General features: G+C 41.9%; 1 protein-coding gene across 3 annotated transcripts in view; it reads left to right on the top strand.

The window, feature by feature from the left end:
• mdga2a (MAM domain containing glycosylphosphatidylinositol anchor 2a) overlaps positions 1-16,980 on the top strand; it is a 348,884-nt gene that overhangs the window by 158,046 nt on the left and 173,858 nt on the right. For all 3 annotated transcript variants that reach the window (XM_039741007.1, XM_039741008.1, XM_039741006.1), the window contains exons 4-5: positions 4,701-4,897; positions 15,652-15,784. In XM_039741007.1, the coding sequence (XP_039596941.1) occupies positions 4,701-4,897; positions 15,652-15,784 (330 nt within the window). The remainder of the gene's footprint in view (positions 1-4,700; positions 4,898-15,651; positions 15,785-16,980) is intronic.

Here is a 16,980-nt window from a genome sequence, read left to right as displayed (position 1 = left end):
ATGACAACACTTTTTGTACATGGTGAGCTCGAAGTGTAACACTGGCATCACCCTACATGACTTCTCCGTTGCCCACATTTATTTCTATCTTGAAAAAGTTGAAGACGGCCACAGCATACGTACGTGATCATCTGTTGTGTAGTGCAACCCCCAGTGACTCGGGCCAGGCTCTCTGCGACTCAAAACGGGTTGAAGTTACTGTGCCAAGTTCCGTAACTGTTTAGGTGGGCTCTTGTGTCAACGTGATTTATCAGCCAATGAGCACTCACCTAGAGCAGTAGATTCTATAGCAGCGACTCCCTGTTAAGTACCACTTTAAGCAGGACCAAAGATTTCTGACGCGTTAAACTACTAGTGACTTCTATATAATTTTAAAGAACTTTATTAGAAAATACTGGTAAAATAGAAAAAAACATAATAAAGCTATTAAACTTAATTAAAACATATTTCCAAAAATACCATTTCCTTTGCTTTAAACTCACTTTAAACTCGCTTCGCTCGCCCACCCCCGTGTTTGGTTTACCGGATATACAATTTAAAGAGATTGTTATTTTCATGGGAATTGTTACATATGCATTATTTTCACTTTTACTTTAAAAATTTTTGTTTCCTCCCTCGTGCGTGGTTACATCTCTTTCTCAACAGACACATAATGCTCCTCGCGTTGTGAAGGGGGTTTGAACGCACGCTAAGGATACGCCGTCGGATCATGTGCTGCCTTTTTGCTGCTTGCGAGCTGACTGTCCTGCTTGTCGCATGTCGTTGTTTTAAGAGCTGGGAGCACATGATGCTTGTCTGCCAAAAGCAATCCAACAACTGCTAGGTTAGAGGTCTGCGGACTTGTTTTAAATAATGGCTAACTGCTGGTCTCACATGACATTGTAAAAACAATAATTGTCCTTTATTTCCGGCTTAAATCTGGCTAAATCTCCTTCTTGCATCGCTGCTCGCGATGTGAAGGGGGGGTGGGGTTGGGGGTGGCTGCTGTCACTCTGCTCGTCGATTATTTTAAAGCCTGTACAGCTGCTGTCCTATTTGTCACTTCATGTCTCTGCTGCTTGCGTTGTGCTCGCTTCACCGTGATCATAAGTATACACCTGACCGAATTGTGTTTTTTTTAAATTAAACTTGTCGTTGCTTTAACTGCTGCGGGACCACAGATTCTCATAGCGTATGGTCCATTATTGTGTAAATCTACGTTTTGTACATTGAATGATGCTAATGCGAAAAGACTTTGTTTTCTGCTGTTTGCCTTTTATTTCTGACCTCGCTTTGTCCTGCTATTTTTTCAGTTACATCTGGTCCTGATGATTCATTTCCTTTTGTTTGCGCTAATGCGATCTTTTAGTCGTCGATGTTTCATTTATAACGTATTGTCCTTTATACGCTTTATATGCACTGAGACCCCTGTATCTGTGTGTGCTGCGTGCCTTTACACTACTAATGTTTTTTGCTGGCCGTTCTCTGGTATTGCTTGTAAGTAGGGCGTGTCTTGCAAGAATCTCATGTTCTATATCCATTCTCTTTCGTCCCGCGGGTCTTTTATTTGTCTTCCGTGATCTTAACGTGAAGATCACATATCGTCTCCTAGTCATTCCCTCCCACAGGAGTTTTTTTTATAAAAGAGAGATATCCAACTAAAACAGTCCAAAAACTGTTGCCCCGTGTCCTGCTTGACAGCAATCATCTGACGTAACCCCCTTTATGGAATTAAAGCTAAGAGCAGGGCAGACTAATGGAGCACCTACTCATTGTACACAAAGGCTGGGCTAATCTATGGATACTTATACTTTAATACCGGCATTTACATCTCTCTATTATATAAAAAAAATCCTGGGATGAGACAAGACTTTTTTTGAGAGATTTTTTCAAGTCCCGTGAGTCAAGACTTTGCGCATGAGATTTTTTTGAAGTCACTCCCTCCTCTCAACTATATTTAACCATGCACACGGTACTCTCGCCTCTCATTCATGTGAAGGCTTTTAACAGACACAGTTCCTGCTCTCTCAACTCTTGTAAATTTTAACATTTTTCCTCACTTTAAGTTCCCAGTTAAAGAAAACGTGTTATCTCCAAATCTTATTGAAGAATTTCATCACAAAGTGTTATCAACAGAAAAAAATGAATACACGGGCAATCATAGCACAGAGAAACGATGAAGTCAAACAAATTAACGACAAAAATGTTGATGGGTTACACAGAAAATTGGTTAAATGCGTGTCAGTAGACTCTGCTGAAACAGTTGGTGGTGATTGTGCGGAAGATAAAAACATCAACTTACAATATCACGAAGAATATCTACAACCGTTAACACTGTCTGGTCTTCCGCCACACAGAATATTGTTGAAAGAAGGATTTATCCAAGAAAGTTAATGTAGTACATCTTCAGGGGATAACATTACACACTAAAGGAGATCCTGATATGCCATTCGTATTAAAATGTTAACAGTTTCCCATTAGAATAGCTTTTGCAAAGACAATTAACAAATATCAGAGCCAAACTTTCAAAAAAGTCATTTTATTTAATAGAAAGAAAGAAGAGAAATTCAATCACAGGCAGTTATACATTGCATTGTCACAATGAAAGTCCAAACACAAAATCAAAATTCAATGCAAAATTGAAAAAATGTAATTAAAAAAATTGTTTTTCCTGAAGTTTTACAGTAAAAGTGTAAGTTTAAAAAGTATTTGTGTGTTAATTTCAAAGCCAAGCAGAACGAAACCGTATTATGCAACAAATAACTCTTAACACAACATGAAACATTTACTTTCAAATTATTACGTTTTACTCTTTTTTAATATGGTTAATTACTCGCTGTAATGTAAAATAGATCTATTATGAATAGGTAGGTAGCAATTCCCATGAAAATAAAAAAAAATTAAATTGTACATATGCATCTTTGCAAGCTGCTACAAGCTGGATTCTGTTTTTTATCCAGGACACTCACAAGGCCAGACACTCAGACTCCTCACTCAGTCTCTCAAGAGCCCCGATCAGAGCCTCCATTGACTCCGCGAAGATCACAGCATCGTCAAGATCAGTGAATCTCTTTGCACCAACAGATGCCCCACAGCTGCTGGACACCACAATCACAGTCCATGCACGCAGGAAGAACAGTAGGAACAAGAACACACCCCTGATGAACCCCAGAATCAACTGGGAAAAACACAGAGGTTCTGCCTCCACTCTACAGATCACTCACAGTACCAGTGTACAGGCCGGCCATGATACCAATTAACTCTGGGGGGGATTCTGCAAAGTCTCAGGATGCCCAACAGGGCAGCTCGATCAACCGAGTCAAACTGAGCACCACCATGCATTTGTTTAATTTAACGAATGCTAACAACTGACTTCAGAAACTGAAACGGTTTTCTTCGTAGTTTAAAGAAGCCGCCACCAGAATGGATTGTCTGTGCTGCGGTTTCTCAATGACACCAGCTCTCATGGGTCCTTCGTTCAAAAATCTGGAACATAGCGTTCCAGAAACCTGGTAAGCAGTAAAAAAAAAAAAAGCAGGCCGACGCCTTCATTTCTACAGCGAGTGACCTTTCTCTGAGTAGTCCAGAGTGAACTGGGCTTGGAGAGACAAAAGAGCCTTCATTATCTCCAAGACAGTCTTCCAGATGAATTATTTTTTGTATACATTTGCAAATTGCATATTTTGACTTCTGGCAGCAGCTCTATGAGGCTCATGAATCACGTCACCCAAGGATCCATGAGGAATCGCAGCTTTTAGACTGCAGCTGCTCCCTTCTCCCACAGCGTCTTGATAAATCACTAGTTTATATGACTGCAGTCTCCTGAGTGCCCGCCAGGGGGAGAGGGTAGCACTCAAATGTACGCACTGGGCAGCCCCAGTAGGCCATTCGCCTACAGTCAGATGAGCTGTGGCATGTCTGCTTAGTGCTCTTCTTCAAATCTCTCCAGGCCAAATGGTCTGTTTAAATCGACCAGGGACTGAATGTGGCTTCATTATATGCACCAGTCCGCATCTTTACACCACCTCTTCCTTGCGCTCTTTACCTTTTCTGTAAATTTTACATCTTTCCATATCCACTGCACACCTCCGCTCAGCACGTTGTCTCTTAGGGATTTTAAAACCAGCAACTGGGGTTTCTAAATGTAAAGAAACCTGATGGAAAATTAATTTTCCATGTGAGCTGGGAACCTGGTGGAAGCATTTTTCTTTGCTTTATCCATTTTGTACACTTCAGGAGACTGGCACTTGAATTCCGTGGTGGTTGTGAAAGAGATTAATAATGTAGCGAGTGCCGGTATGCTTACCCAGAAGTAGAGTAAGTGGCTACCATACAATAGCCATGGAAATCTGAGGTGCCAACACTGGGGAGCAGAAGGGCAAACTGTGATGGCACCTGAGGGATTATTTACCCAGCAGAAGCCGAGGGATGCAGTTGTTGTCAGTGTGAAAAGGAAAGTTGGCACATGCAGTCACCTCAGTGGACCTGGGAGGGCAGGGCGGAGGGATTACTTGGTGCTGCTGGTCCATCTTTTGAACATCTTCTGAAGGTGTTTGTGGAGGGCTGTATTCTCCAGACTGCTGCACTAGCCGGAGCAGCTCTTTGCCCACATCTTGTAGAATGGTCTCACTCTTCCCTAGTGTCCCGAAACTGAAGGATAACATTTGCAGAGTTCTTGTTTTTCCTCTCATGAAATGATTGTCTCTTCTTCTTTTTCACAGATCTGGACGACCCAATTGTGACGGTACACCAGAGCATTGGAGAGGCAAAGGAGCAGTTCTACTATGAGAGGACGGTGTTTCTGCGTTGTGTGGCCAACTCGAACCCCCCAGTCCGCTACAGTTGGCGCCGCGGGCGGGAAATTCTTTCCCAGGGCTCAGATAAGGGAGTGGAGATTTACGAGCCATTCTTCACGCAGGTACGTGTCATGCTGCTACCTCAAATACACACAGTGGCTAGCCATGACGTGACTTTGATGCATCACAGTGATGGGAAGTGGTGGGTGACAAGAGTGTCACAGAGTTTCTGTGTCAGCAGTCAGATAAGAGTGGCTATATAGTTGCTTTCCTGGCACATTATATATGTTTATTTTATATAGTGCTTTGTATTGACAGTGCTGTCAGAAATATGCAGAAGGTGACAACAAGGTAGAGTCAGGAAAGGGAAGAACCTGGAGGGAGCGTCTGAAACTCAGTGAAGGTAGTGAGGTTTCATTTGAGCCATTGCGACTACCCGAGTGCTTTCACATTCATTTTCAGACCCAATGAACAGTGATGTAACAAAGAGTACTCCATAGAAATATTTAGTACCAGTAACGGCGCACTGACTTGACCATTCATAGTTTTCATCCTCTTTCTCTGTACGTTTATCATTCGTTTGCTCAGAGGTTGATGCGCTTGCTGCTTCCTGAGCAGCTCTTCTTCTCTCCACCCTAGCGTCCCACTTCTTGGGGTTGGGGTTGAATTATGAGGAAAGATTAAAAGAGCTGAGCCTTTACAGTTTAAGTAAAAGAAGATTAAGAGGAGACCTGACTGAAGTGTTTAAAATTATGAAGGGAATCAGTCCAGTGGATCAGGACTGTTATTTTAAAATGAGTTCATCAAGAACATGGGGACACATTTGGAAACTTGTTAAGGGTAAATTTCACACAAACATTAGGAAGTTTTTCTTTACACAAAGAACGATAGGTACTTGGAATAAACGACCAAGTAGTGTGGTAGACAGTAAGACGTTAGGGAGTTTCAAAACTCGACTTGATGTTTTCTTGGCAGAAATAAGTGGATAGGACTGGCGAGGTTTGTTGGGCTGAATGGCCTGTTCTTGTCTAGAGTGTTCTAATGTTCTAATGTTCTTTTCTTCTTTCGTCGGCATCTTTTCACGTTAAAACTGAATAAGTCAGTGTTTGTGTTGCAATACTTAGTACGTTTTTTTTTTATTTTTCTCTTAAGCTGGCACTTAAGTCTGCATTCTGCCTCAAGAATGATTTAAGATATGAAGAGGTAGGGGAAATGACAGCGAAGGTGGTAGGGATGAGACTGGCACCCGTACGCATGCGCCCCACACGGCCACCCTGTTGGCCGCTGCCAAGAGTTGATTTTACAATAAAATAAAAATAAAAAGAGGAATAACCTTAGAGGTCAATCACCAACCTGAAAGCAGATAGTAGACATCACTTAGTATATGTGTACCAAATTTCAGGTCAATGGTTCAAGCGGTTTGCGAGCTGCAGGTGATTTAAAATCCTGGACAGACAAACGGACAGCCACAGTAGTGTATTATATATAAAGATAACAAAATCAGTAAGATTACTTATAGAATTATTTGATTTTTTATTGTTTTTTAAATAACCTCTGCACAAGCTAAAAGGAACATAGTTATATCTTTGACTTTCTTCCACATTCACTTTCCTGTACAGATTCATAGATGTTCAGCACAACATAGCATAATAAGTGTTGTTATTGGGAAGATCAATTCACTTACTAAACAGTTATGATATAAATAAAAAAATAAATCAATAAAATTGACACTATAGCAATTTTTCCCATAACTGATAACTTGTTGGAAAATTATGCAAACTTCTGTTTTGCTTCCTGCTTATGTTTAAATACCAAATAGAGTCAGAGTGGGTATGAACTGGACAGATGAGCACTTACAAGGAACAGTCATACAAAATGGAGTCGGCATGAAATGGAATGGTGAGCAGTTATACTAAGCAGACATACAAAATGGAGTAAAAGTCATTGTGAACTGGAAAGATGAGCAGTTGTGCTAAGCAGGCATAGAAAATGGAGTCAGAGTCGGTGTGAACCAGACTGATCAGCGTTTATGCTGACTGAACATAAAACCTGGAGACAGAGTATGAGTTGATATGAACCAGACTAATGACCTCTTGCACTTAGCAAACCTAGAAAATGGAGCCTGGGTTGGTGTGAACCAGACTGTTCAGCATTTATGCTGAGTGGACGTACAAATTGGAGGCAGAGTATGAATTGATGTGAACCAGACTGTTGATCACTTACACTGAGCGGACACACAAAATGGAGTAAGTGTTTGTGTGAACCAGACTAATCAGCGTTTATGCTTGCTTGCGCCACCACCATCTACTCAAAGCACTGTGATGTTCCAACAATGATGGATAGATTAAAAGCCAGAAGTCTGTATGACCAACCATATCAAGTGACTCCGTGAGAACCCTAACTACAAAGAGGACTGTTTCATTTATGTTAGGTAGAATGCCCAGAGGGGACTGGGAGGTCTCGTGGCCTGGAATCCCTATAGATTTTATTTTTTTCTCCAGCCGTCTGGAGTTTTTTTTGTTTTTTTCTGTCCACCCTGGCCATCGGACCTTACTCCTTTTCTATGTTAACTAATGTTGTCTTATTTTAATTTCTTATTTTGTCTTTTATTTTTCTTTTCTTCAGTATGTAAAGCACTTTGAGCTACTTTTTGTATGAAACTGTGCTATGGAAATAAATGTTGTTGTTGTTGTTGTTGTATGCTGAACGGACAACAAAATTGGAGTCAGAGTCAGTGTGAACTGGAATGATAAGCAGTTATACTAAGCAGACATACAAAATGGAGTAAAAGTCAGTGTGAACTGAGTTTCTGAAGCACTTGCACTGAGCAGACATCAGAATTGAGGTGGAGTTGGTATGAACTGGATTGGTCAGTGTTTATGTTGAGCTGATATCTAAAATGGAGTTTGTATCGGCGTTGATGTGAACCAGACTGTTGATCAATTACGCTGAGCTGACATACAAAATAGAGCTGGGGTTGGGGTGAACCAGACTGATCAGCGTTTACACTAAGTGGACATACAAACTGGAGTCAGATTCGGAGTTGGTGTGAACCAGTCTGATGAGCAGTTATACTGAGCACACATACAAAATGGAGTCAGAATCTGTGAATCAGACAGTTGAGCACTTACTCTGAATTGACATACAAAATGAAGTTGGAGTCTCAGTGTGAATTGGACAGATGATCACTAACACAGAACAGACATGAAAAATGGCCTCGGAGTTGGTGTAAAGCAAACAAATGAGATTTTACACTGAGCCGACATACAAACTGGAGTCTGTGTGATGCGGACAGATGAGTGTTTCCACTGAATGGTGTGAGAAGAAGAGACAAGAGACATGGCAAGGGTTGGGGCAGCCACCCGTTTAATTCGGTATCCTTGCTGCAAAAGCAAATGATTCATGATTGAGTCAAGTTTATATGACAGAGTCCAATACAGAACTGCCTCCCAGGGAAAAGGTGTGAGGCTTTATAGGAAGTTTGAGGGAAGTGATGTTGTCCTCGGGGGCCGGGACCAGAACTGATATGTCCCGAGTCGAGGTGGTGGCTCCTGGCTCTGGTCCTTTCATTCGTGAATTTTAATGAGGTCACATCCTTCACTAGGCACCGCCTCTCTTCATACTGATGGGAGTGGCCATGAGCTTTTAAAGTGAGTGCGCTCCTGATGTGGAGCACACTGAATGCAGCTGCTTTCATTCTAAATTAATGAGCCAGTTCAAGCAGATTTGTTGGTCATTTTTGTGAAAAGTAAGGAGTGCAGCAAAAAGTCTTACCTGCGTGTGCTAATAAACATGTAACACATTGCCACATTCAGTATAATCTACCTTATCTCAAAATCTTCCTTCCTTATATACGAGCATATTCAAGGTTACTCGTGATAATGCCATGGGGTGACAATGCTGGCTTAGCTATCAAACAAGATCCGAGTGCCTATGCTGGAGGGGTAACCTTTGTACTCCATTCGGAAAGAGACTGAGAGACGGTGAGGACACCTTAGTTTCCATTCCTGCATCTATTTAGTTCATAAAACAGTTAAACTATTTTAGGTTTATTAGGATCATGGCTGAGTGGAAAGCAGGAACCAACCCTGGACAGGGCTGCAGTCCACCAAAAGGACATATTTGCAAACACTTTTACAGGGCCAGTCTACAGTTGCCCATTATGCATGCAGACATGGAAGTTGGATGGTAGGCAGTAGGGTAGCTTAATTTGCTGATGATTAATGAGTAATAGTATCAACGTCCTCTCAAGCGAAATCTGGTTCTAAAATGGACGGATGGATCAGTTTGGTGTCAAATTTTAAATACTAGCAAAGCAATTGGAGGGAAGAATATCATATGCAAAGGCCACCTATGGTCTGAAGGCTACAGTTCTAAATTATGCAGTAGTATGTGTGAACGTTCAAGCTGCTCAAAATTGTCTGACTGCAAACTTCAATCTGGAGCATGAGTGGGTCATGGCATTATTCTAGAACAGGGCATCATAATCAGGCTGTATTGTACCAGTCCAAGTAACTGAAGAGTGATGATCAAGAGAAAGAGCAAAGTCAAAGGGCAAAGGAAGAGTCAAAACTGAAAGTCAAAAAGGGAGACGCGTCAAAGCCAAATCAGAACCAAAAAGTGCAGTCAAGGGGAGAGCTTTGTTTCAAAAAGACCAGTAATCAAAGTTCAAAATACGTAATATTCAAAGTTTGGTTCACTCTTTGATACTTGTGACTATTTTAGGGTGGTCTTTATACCGACACATCAGTGATGTCACATTCATTGGAAATCCCCATGGAGACAGACGATGCAAACTCTCCAAATAATATCACCATCCCTAAAACAAAATGGCATCAGGAAGAGAGTAAAAAATATTCATCTTATAAACTTAAGCTCATATTGCAGAATTGGATTACTTGGATGTTAAAACCCCCAAAGTGACACCCAGATTAGTAGTCCAACTTAAATTAAAATTAAAAGTGTTCCTCTACATCAGGCACAAAGGTGTCCAGGGTATAGCCTATGGATTAGCAATCACTGGACTAGCCCTTCAGAACGTTCACCACAAAGAGACGCATGCTCAGGCGGGGATCACTGCTCGGTGCTTGTCGTCGACAGTGAAGACCTCTCCTACACTTCCATTAGAAGGGCATGCTCAAGCTTTATGGACGACACTTGTAAAGCAGTGTCAGAGCTTGTTCTTACTCAATGATAATCATCTTCCTTCCATGTAGCAGCATTTCTGTTCTGCCAGAAGGATCGTCTCCCAAGATAACAATCTCTGTATTCATCGAACAGGTATGGCCACTGAATGACAGCAAAGTTCTGACCTTCTCAGTCATCAGATGTGACCCAGCTAATTAATTTATGGAAGACTTCTCGATAAAATTTCTACTCTGTCAGAACTAACTCATTTTCTCTGGTGTAAGGACCGTGCTGTATTCCTCCTGAAGAACTGCAGATGATGAGTAATGCTATGCTATGGTGCATAGCAGATGTTCTGGTGAGGGGTGGTGGTCCATTGGACACTGGGACCATGTGCACGCACCTCATATTATGTTACTGGAGCAAGAGTGCTAACCTCTGTGTCATCTTTCATTTAATGCGCTTCTAAAGTAAATGATTAACATAACAGCTTTCCAAAAATCATACCAAATAGGCATTGTGACGTGTAGGGCACAACCCCAGACACAGCTGGCCAAAACTCAGGCTCTGTTTTTTTATTCCGTGTACCTTTCTTCTAAAATGTGGCCCATATTCACACAAATCAACAAGCGCAATTCTACTCCTGTTTTGTTTCTCCTCCCTTCCAGACGAGCGGAGTCCTCCTCCACTCCAAACTTTGACCCAGTGAGACAAAAAGCTTCTTTATAAGCCACACGGTAGAACTTGTGGCGTATCAACACTGTAGCTAGAAAGTACTATGACAAAAACTCCACCTGACAAGGAAGCCTCTTCCAAGTAGCTTCCTCCAGACGCACCCAAGGATCCCAACAGGGCACCCATGCAGCCTTGTGGGTGTCCAAACAGGAGTTCTATTAGAAGGATGCACCTACCCAGTGTGATGGAAGAACTCCCAACTGTCCTTCCATTATTACTGGCTTTCCACAACCTGGGAAAGGGAACCACAACCTTCCAGCCTGGCATTTCACCATCCATTTAAGACTGAATACAGGTCAGGATGCCAAATTATTCATGTTGTCTGTCACACCATCCATTGTTTTTTGTATCACAGAATGTCTGGGAAAAACAAGGAAGAACCGGTTGCGGGTCACACTCATACACCCACCTATACTCACTTGTGAAGTGTGATATTAGAGTTTTCAGTTATGCAAAAACTTTTTTGGATGTGGGACAAAAGTGAAGTATTTTGAATAAGCGTGTATGGTGTGGCAAATGCCTGCAGCCCTTAGTACACTTAGACACCCAGAGTATGGAAGGACCAGGGGAGAGAGTATTTTCATGACAGTTTCTCCCCTAGACCAGAGAGGGCAGCTCCCTTGGTTTCCAGCGAGGCCATGGGTCACGAGCATGGGAGCTCAACCCTGCTGGGACCTGTGGCCACCGCGTTGGGCATAGATGCTTTCAGGGTCCGATTTGGCTGCACTTTCTCCACACCCGGAAGTGCGGCCAGAATAAGCTTGTTGGGCACCTGGAGTCCTTCTGGGTGCCCTATAAAAAGGGGCCAGTCCCCACCATTCATTGGCCAGAGTCGGGAGGAAGAGGACAAAGCCTGAGGAGGATTAGAGACGGATGGACTGGCGGCAGAGAAGGGACTGAATTGTGTTGTATGTTGGTGATTTGTGCACTGTAAATAAACCGTGTGCTGGGTGCAAAACCTGTCTCCTGCCTGTCTGTGTCGGGGTTGGCTTCACAATAGACATTGGAGATCACTAACAGTAATCAGACGAGCAAATAAATGCAGGTCACTGGAGATGTGAGGCAACAGCAGGCAGAAGAACAAAAACATTAAGCAGAGGCCACATTGACCAATGCGTGCAAAATTCCTTAGGTCAGTAGTCCGTCAGACCTCAGACCCCAACTTGGTGTGATACAACACTAGAGTTCATTTCCTTACTGCCATGTGACTGCCAGGCAGTGCAGCTGGATGGGCGGGGCTAAGTGGCAAGGAGCATGCAAAGGGAGGAGTCAGGGGCAGGGCCCAGGCCCATAGCTGGCACTTCCATTGTCGTATCCCATTTCTGTGTAGACGTCTCCATAGATAGAACAGCACACCCAGTGATGAATACTATTATATAGTGCCTCTCACCCAGTGCCCAAGCCTAGGATATGCTGGGTGCTTTTTGAATGGGTTGTAAAATTGCTTTGTTTAACTCTTCTGTTAAGGTTTTTTTTTTTTTTGTTATTTGATTCTCTTCTTTCCTCTACCCAGGATCTGAATGCAAACAGCAGTTAGTCGCCTCGTAGCGTTTAGCTCAAGTTTCAGAGGAAAGCATCAAGGCTACCTCTTTCATTCATGCATTTTTTATGCCAATTGATTTTTTTTTCTCCTTTTGTTTTAAATGTCAACAAAAAGAGTAAAACCTTGTTAGAGTGAGAGAAGGCTTTCCTTTGGAGAGTGCAAATAATGCATTTGGTTTGAAATGTTTTTTCCTCACTGTCGCTTGTACTCTTTATGTTAAAAATTCTGTGGGGACCTTTCTTTTCTTCTTGGCATTGTTCTTGGTGTTTTGTTTTTTTCTTATTCTTAGATGCACACTTATTAGGCAGTTAAAGAAAAATCCTCCAGTCCCTGAGCCTTGAGCTTATTTCATCATTGTTCCTTTGTACAGCAATGAATAGACACGCGACACCGTGGATCACAGGAGAACGAGAGTGATCACAGGAAGAGTGGGAGACTAGTGTGATCATATCGGTGAGGGCAGAAAGATGCAGCTGAGAAATCATTCACCTCAAATGTGTTGAAAGACACGTCCAGGGGCCTCATTTATAAAGCTTGTGTATGCACAAAAAAAAGCTCGAAATGTGCAGTCACAAATTTAAACGCAAACATCTGGATTTATAAATGTTAACTTGACAGGGTGACGTGCGTATATTTATGGCAACTCTGACCCATGCATAGGCAACATTGTGGAGAAATTGGGAAATGATGACCCTGGTCATGTAGATCAAGGGTCCCCAACTCTAGTCCTGGAGGGCACCAGTGGCTACAGGTTTTCATTCTAACCCTTTTCTTAATTAGTGACCTGTTTTTGCCACTAATTAACTTCTTTTGAATTAATTTTCATTGACTTGCTTTTAAGATTTGTTCCTCTGACTTTCTTCATTTCTTTCCTTAAATGGCACCCAAACAGAAATGAAATGTGAAGTGAGGGAGCCAAAAGAAGATCAAATAAGTCAGGGCCTCAAACTCCAACCAATTTTACTCCAACCAGTTGCTTAATTAGGAGCAGATTCTTGTTGTTAATTAAACCCGTTCTTTAATTCCATGGCTTGCTGCTGCTCACATTGTGCAACAGTAGACATTTCTGAAATTGTTGATATTCTCATTTCTAAGAGTACTGGTAAAATGTTTTGGGGACCTAAATACACATATTGTATGATGGACACCAGTTGTTTTGGCTCATTTTGTATCTTATTATTGTTTTGCTGCTAATTAAGGAAAAAGGAGTCTTCAAGAGCAACTCAAATAAAATTAATTCAAAAGAAGTTCATTAGCAGCAGAAACAGGTCACTAATTAAGATAAGGGTTGAGAATGAAAACCTGTAGTCACTGCGGCCCTCCAGGACCAGAGTTGGGGATCCCTGATGTAGAGAAATTCAGCAAACCATCTAAATGACTACTTGCATGCATGATAGTCCATATCACCGAGCCATTACTATAACGTGTGTTGATGTGACAAACATATTAAACCTCAGAAGTGATGAATTTAGTTCCATTTTAAGAGGACTAATGCTGTGCATTTGCACTATAGCACAACAGTTTATTTCGGCTACATGTTGTCTCTTGTCAGGGAACTGACCAGCAGATCAGGAATATCTCAGCCAAGCCTTACTCCCGTCATGTCTGCTGCGCTGGAAGCCATTAACTGACCGACAAGGTACCACAGTATATTCGGTTTCTGTATGGTGTGGGTGCACATACATTAAAATTTAAATCATTTTTGCCAACATAAAAAGATAACTTGCAGCAATGTCCGCTTCTCCTAAAGTAATCGGTGCAAATTACTGCACCTGTATTGCAATAAGGACACCTAGCGAGAATGGAGCTGCTTTTGTTAGTTGTGAGCAGTGACAGTCCATTAACATGCAAGTCATTTGTGACGCCAGGATGTGGCTGACAAACATTGTGGCTCGCTGGCCTTGGTCAGCCTGTGATTCATTTATTTTGAGGTAAATTAGCTTTGGCAGACTTGATGGTGTGATCGCTGGCTTGTTGGTAACGTAACTGGCTGAACCCATCCATGTTTTATATGGCCTGTACTATTCATTGTAACAGCAATCACATTATCACGTGTGGCAGATGACAGCGGCTACCCATTCCAACTGTCTTTCCCTGACCCTCAGAGCACAGAGGAGAGGTGCTGTAATGCCACACATGATCTTGCGCTTTCAGTCGCAAAGCGCAGCCAGATAGTCTTGAATGCCAGTGGCGGAGTCTCAATGCATCCATAAGAAGAGGCGGCTGTATCGACCCATGAAGTTCTGCGGCCTCATCATCGCATATGTATGAGGTTGATTAGCATGCTCCATATATGGACGATTCCATGTGTACATATTTACAAGATGCTTGTGTCTTAAAAATAGTAAATTGGATAGAACTGTGCATATGCCATGTTTTATAAATCTGATTTGTTTTTGGCATGCGCATATTTACACGCTTGAATCCATGCAGTTTCATAAATGAGGTCTCAGGAGATGATATACGTCAAGTAAAGAAGTGGTCAGGGGAAGCCAGGATTGCAAACCGTAAAGATGAGAAATAACAAAGTAATCATAAAACAAAGAGCAAAATGTTAATCAAAAGTAGAAGTCAAAGCAAAAGTCAAAGCACCAAAGAAGTAAGTGCTAATGCTAATACAGGAGAGATGTACAGTAGATTCACCCACTGTGGGACATGAGTGTTTAGACCATTGATTGCCATATTTATTAGTGACCAATGCTGTACAACGGGAAAGAATGTGAAAAGATATCCATGGAATTAAGAAAAAAAAAAAGCTTTCGTTACTCATGTCACATAATCCAGTTGACAGTTTTCCAGTTGCTTGCTCAAAACATGCAAAACGCATGATTTATTGCTATAGTATTGTAAAATAGTTACTTATTATCGTCAGGCATCATAAAAGAGACACCTAAATCCTTATGGCAATGATTTTTGAACTGAAGGCCCATCTCTCCATCTCATTGGTTGGTCAAGAAATTGTCTTCAGCTGGGTGGAGCATTGCTTTAAGTGGTTGTGAAAAGAGGATGGATGAATATCTAAAGAATATTGTAGGATGACCTAAAAGTCGGTGATATAGACATTGAAATGAGAAACAGTGATAGGAATCATTGAGTGTAAAGAAAAATCAGGTTGTTCAAGGAGAATCTAATGAATCACATTGTGATCTGAGAGCTCAGTGGAGGAACGTAAGGTTTACAAGAGGAAATGGGTGATGACTGGTGAATTTGGTTAGTATGGAGGTAGGAGTCATGCAAAAAACAATTAGAATACGAGGGAGGTAGAAAAAAATGCATGATGAGATAATGTTAGCAACATCTGCCACATCATGTTAGAGGTGACTGTAACCAACAAATGAAGATGGAGCTTGGGTGTGGAATCCTGAATCCAAGTCAATGAAGAACCACTGAAGTAAAAGTGAGGTGCTCAAGGTGGCTGTCTTGCAATACAAGTGACCAGCTGTCTGTCATGTCTGTTTTTCCTGTTTTCAGGGTGAAACCAAGATCTTAAAACTGAAGAATCTCCGACCTCAGGATTACGCCAACTACAGCTGCATTGCATCTGTGAGGAATGTGTGTGGCATACCGGACAAGATGGTACTGTTCAGGCTCACCAACAAAACAGGTAAGATGCCAATCAGGGAGGGTATTGTGTAGCACTAAGGTGTCATAGCACTCACCATCTCCATTTGTTTCACTAGAGAGTATTGGTCTCACCAAAAGATTTGTGTTTGTTTGAATGAAGTTTCAAATTTCAGTTTTCACAAAGTAGAAAATAACATCTCACAGGTTGAAGAGTTTGCTAATCTGTGGGTCTCCAGGGGGTATTGTGGGGTCAGTGGAATTTTGAATTTTACTGTAACAAATGGCAGCTGCTAATGAGAGTCACTGGGAGGATTTAGAGAAGGACACTTAGGGTAGGTGTCCAGTGTGTGGTGACAAAGAGATATGGGGGCCAGCCAGTGAGATCTGGGGTATGACAAGTCAGTAAGGTAACTTTAAGGAGAAAGGGGAGTGATTGGGTAAAGGGGGAGGCACTAGATCTGTTTAACCGTTACCCAAGACTGATCTCTTTAACTGAATATCTTTAGCTTCTCAAAGCTCCTTGTATTCTTGTTACTTGGTCCATTTATTTAAAGTGCTGTCAGAAAGCACACATTCTGTGGGCAATACTAATGTGACCATTTTCAGGAAGACCCCAGGCACTGGATTCAGTGTATAGGCACACGTGTGTCTCTTGATTCCTCACCTGTCTGGCATTCGTTGTCATTTGTAGCTGCAGTTAAATGTCAAACACAAATGCTTCTCTGCCAGTTCCAACATCAAGCTCTGTCCAGTCTTACCTCTGTGGAGTCCAACCATCAACCAAACATATGGATGGTGGCTCAACCCTCTCCAGCTAATGATATATTGTGAGATGTTGCTACGCAAGTGCCAAAGATGCTTGTACATGTGACAGTCTGAGGTGAGAGATGAGCTCACACAAATTTGGACCTTCCTCTACAGTTTGTCCCTGTGGTCAACGTTACAGAGGTACAGAATCTAAGATGAATTCCAAAAATGACATCTCTTAGTAGAGTAGGAGATAGCGGCACAGGAGTTAGAGATGGTGGCATTACAGCTTCAGACTCTGTACCCCCAGAAGTTGAATTTGTGGAGTTTTCATGTTCTCCTCTTGCCTCTACATTGTCTCATACGTTCATTCACGACTTTGAAGTGACTCAGTGTGAAGTGTGGCTTGAAATGGACTGGTTGCTTCCTGTTTACCCAGTTACTAAATTCAAGGGTACAATTACTTTTTCCACTGCCAACAGATGTGAA

Source organism: Polypterus senegalus, chromosome 18, assembly GCF_016835505.1.
Source record: "Polypterus senegalus isolate Bchr_013 chromosome 18, ASM1683550v1, whole genome shotgun sequence".
In the NCBI taxonomy this organism is placed as follows: domain Eukaryota; kingdom Metazoa; phylum Chordata; class Cladistia; order Polypteriformes; family Polypteridae; genus Polypterus; species Polypterus senegalus.
The sequence above is the reverse complement of the archived record's forward strand: the minus strand, read 5'-3'. Positions and strand labels throughout refer to the sequence as shown.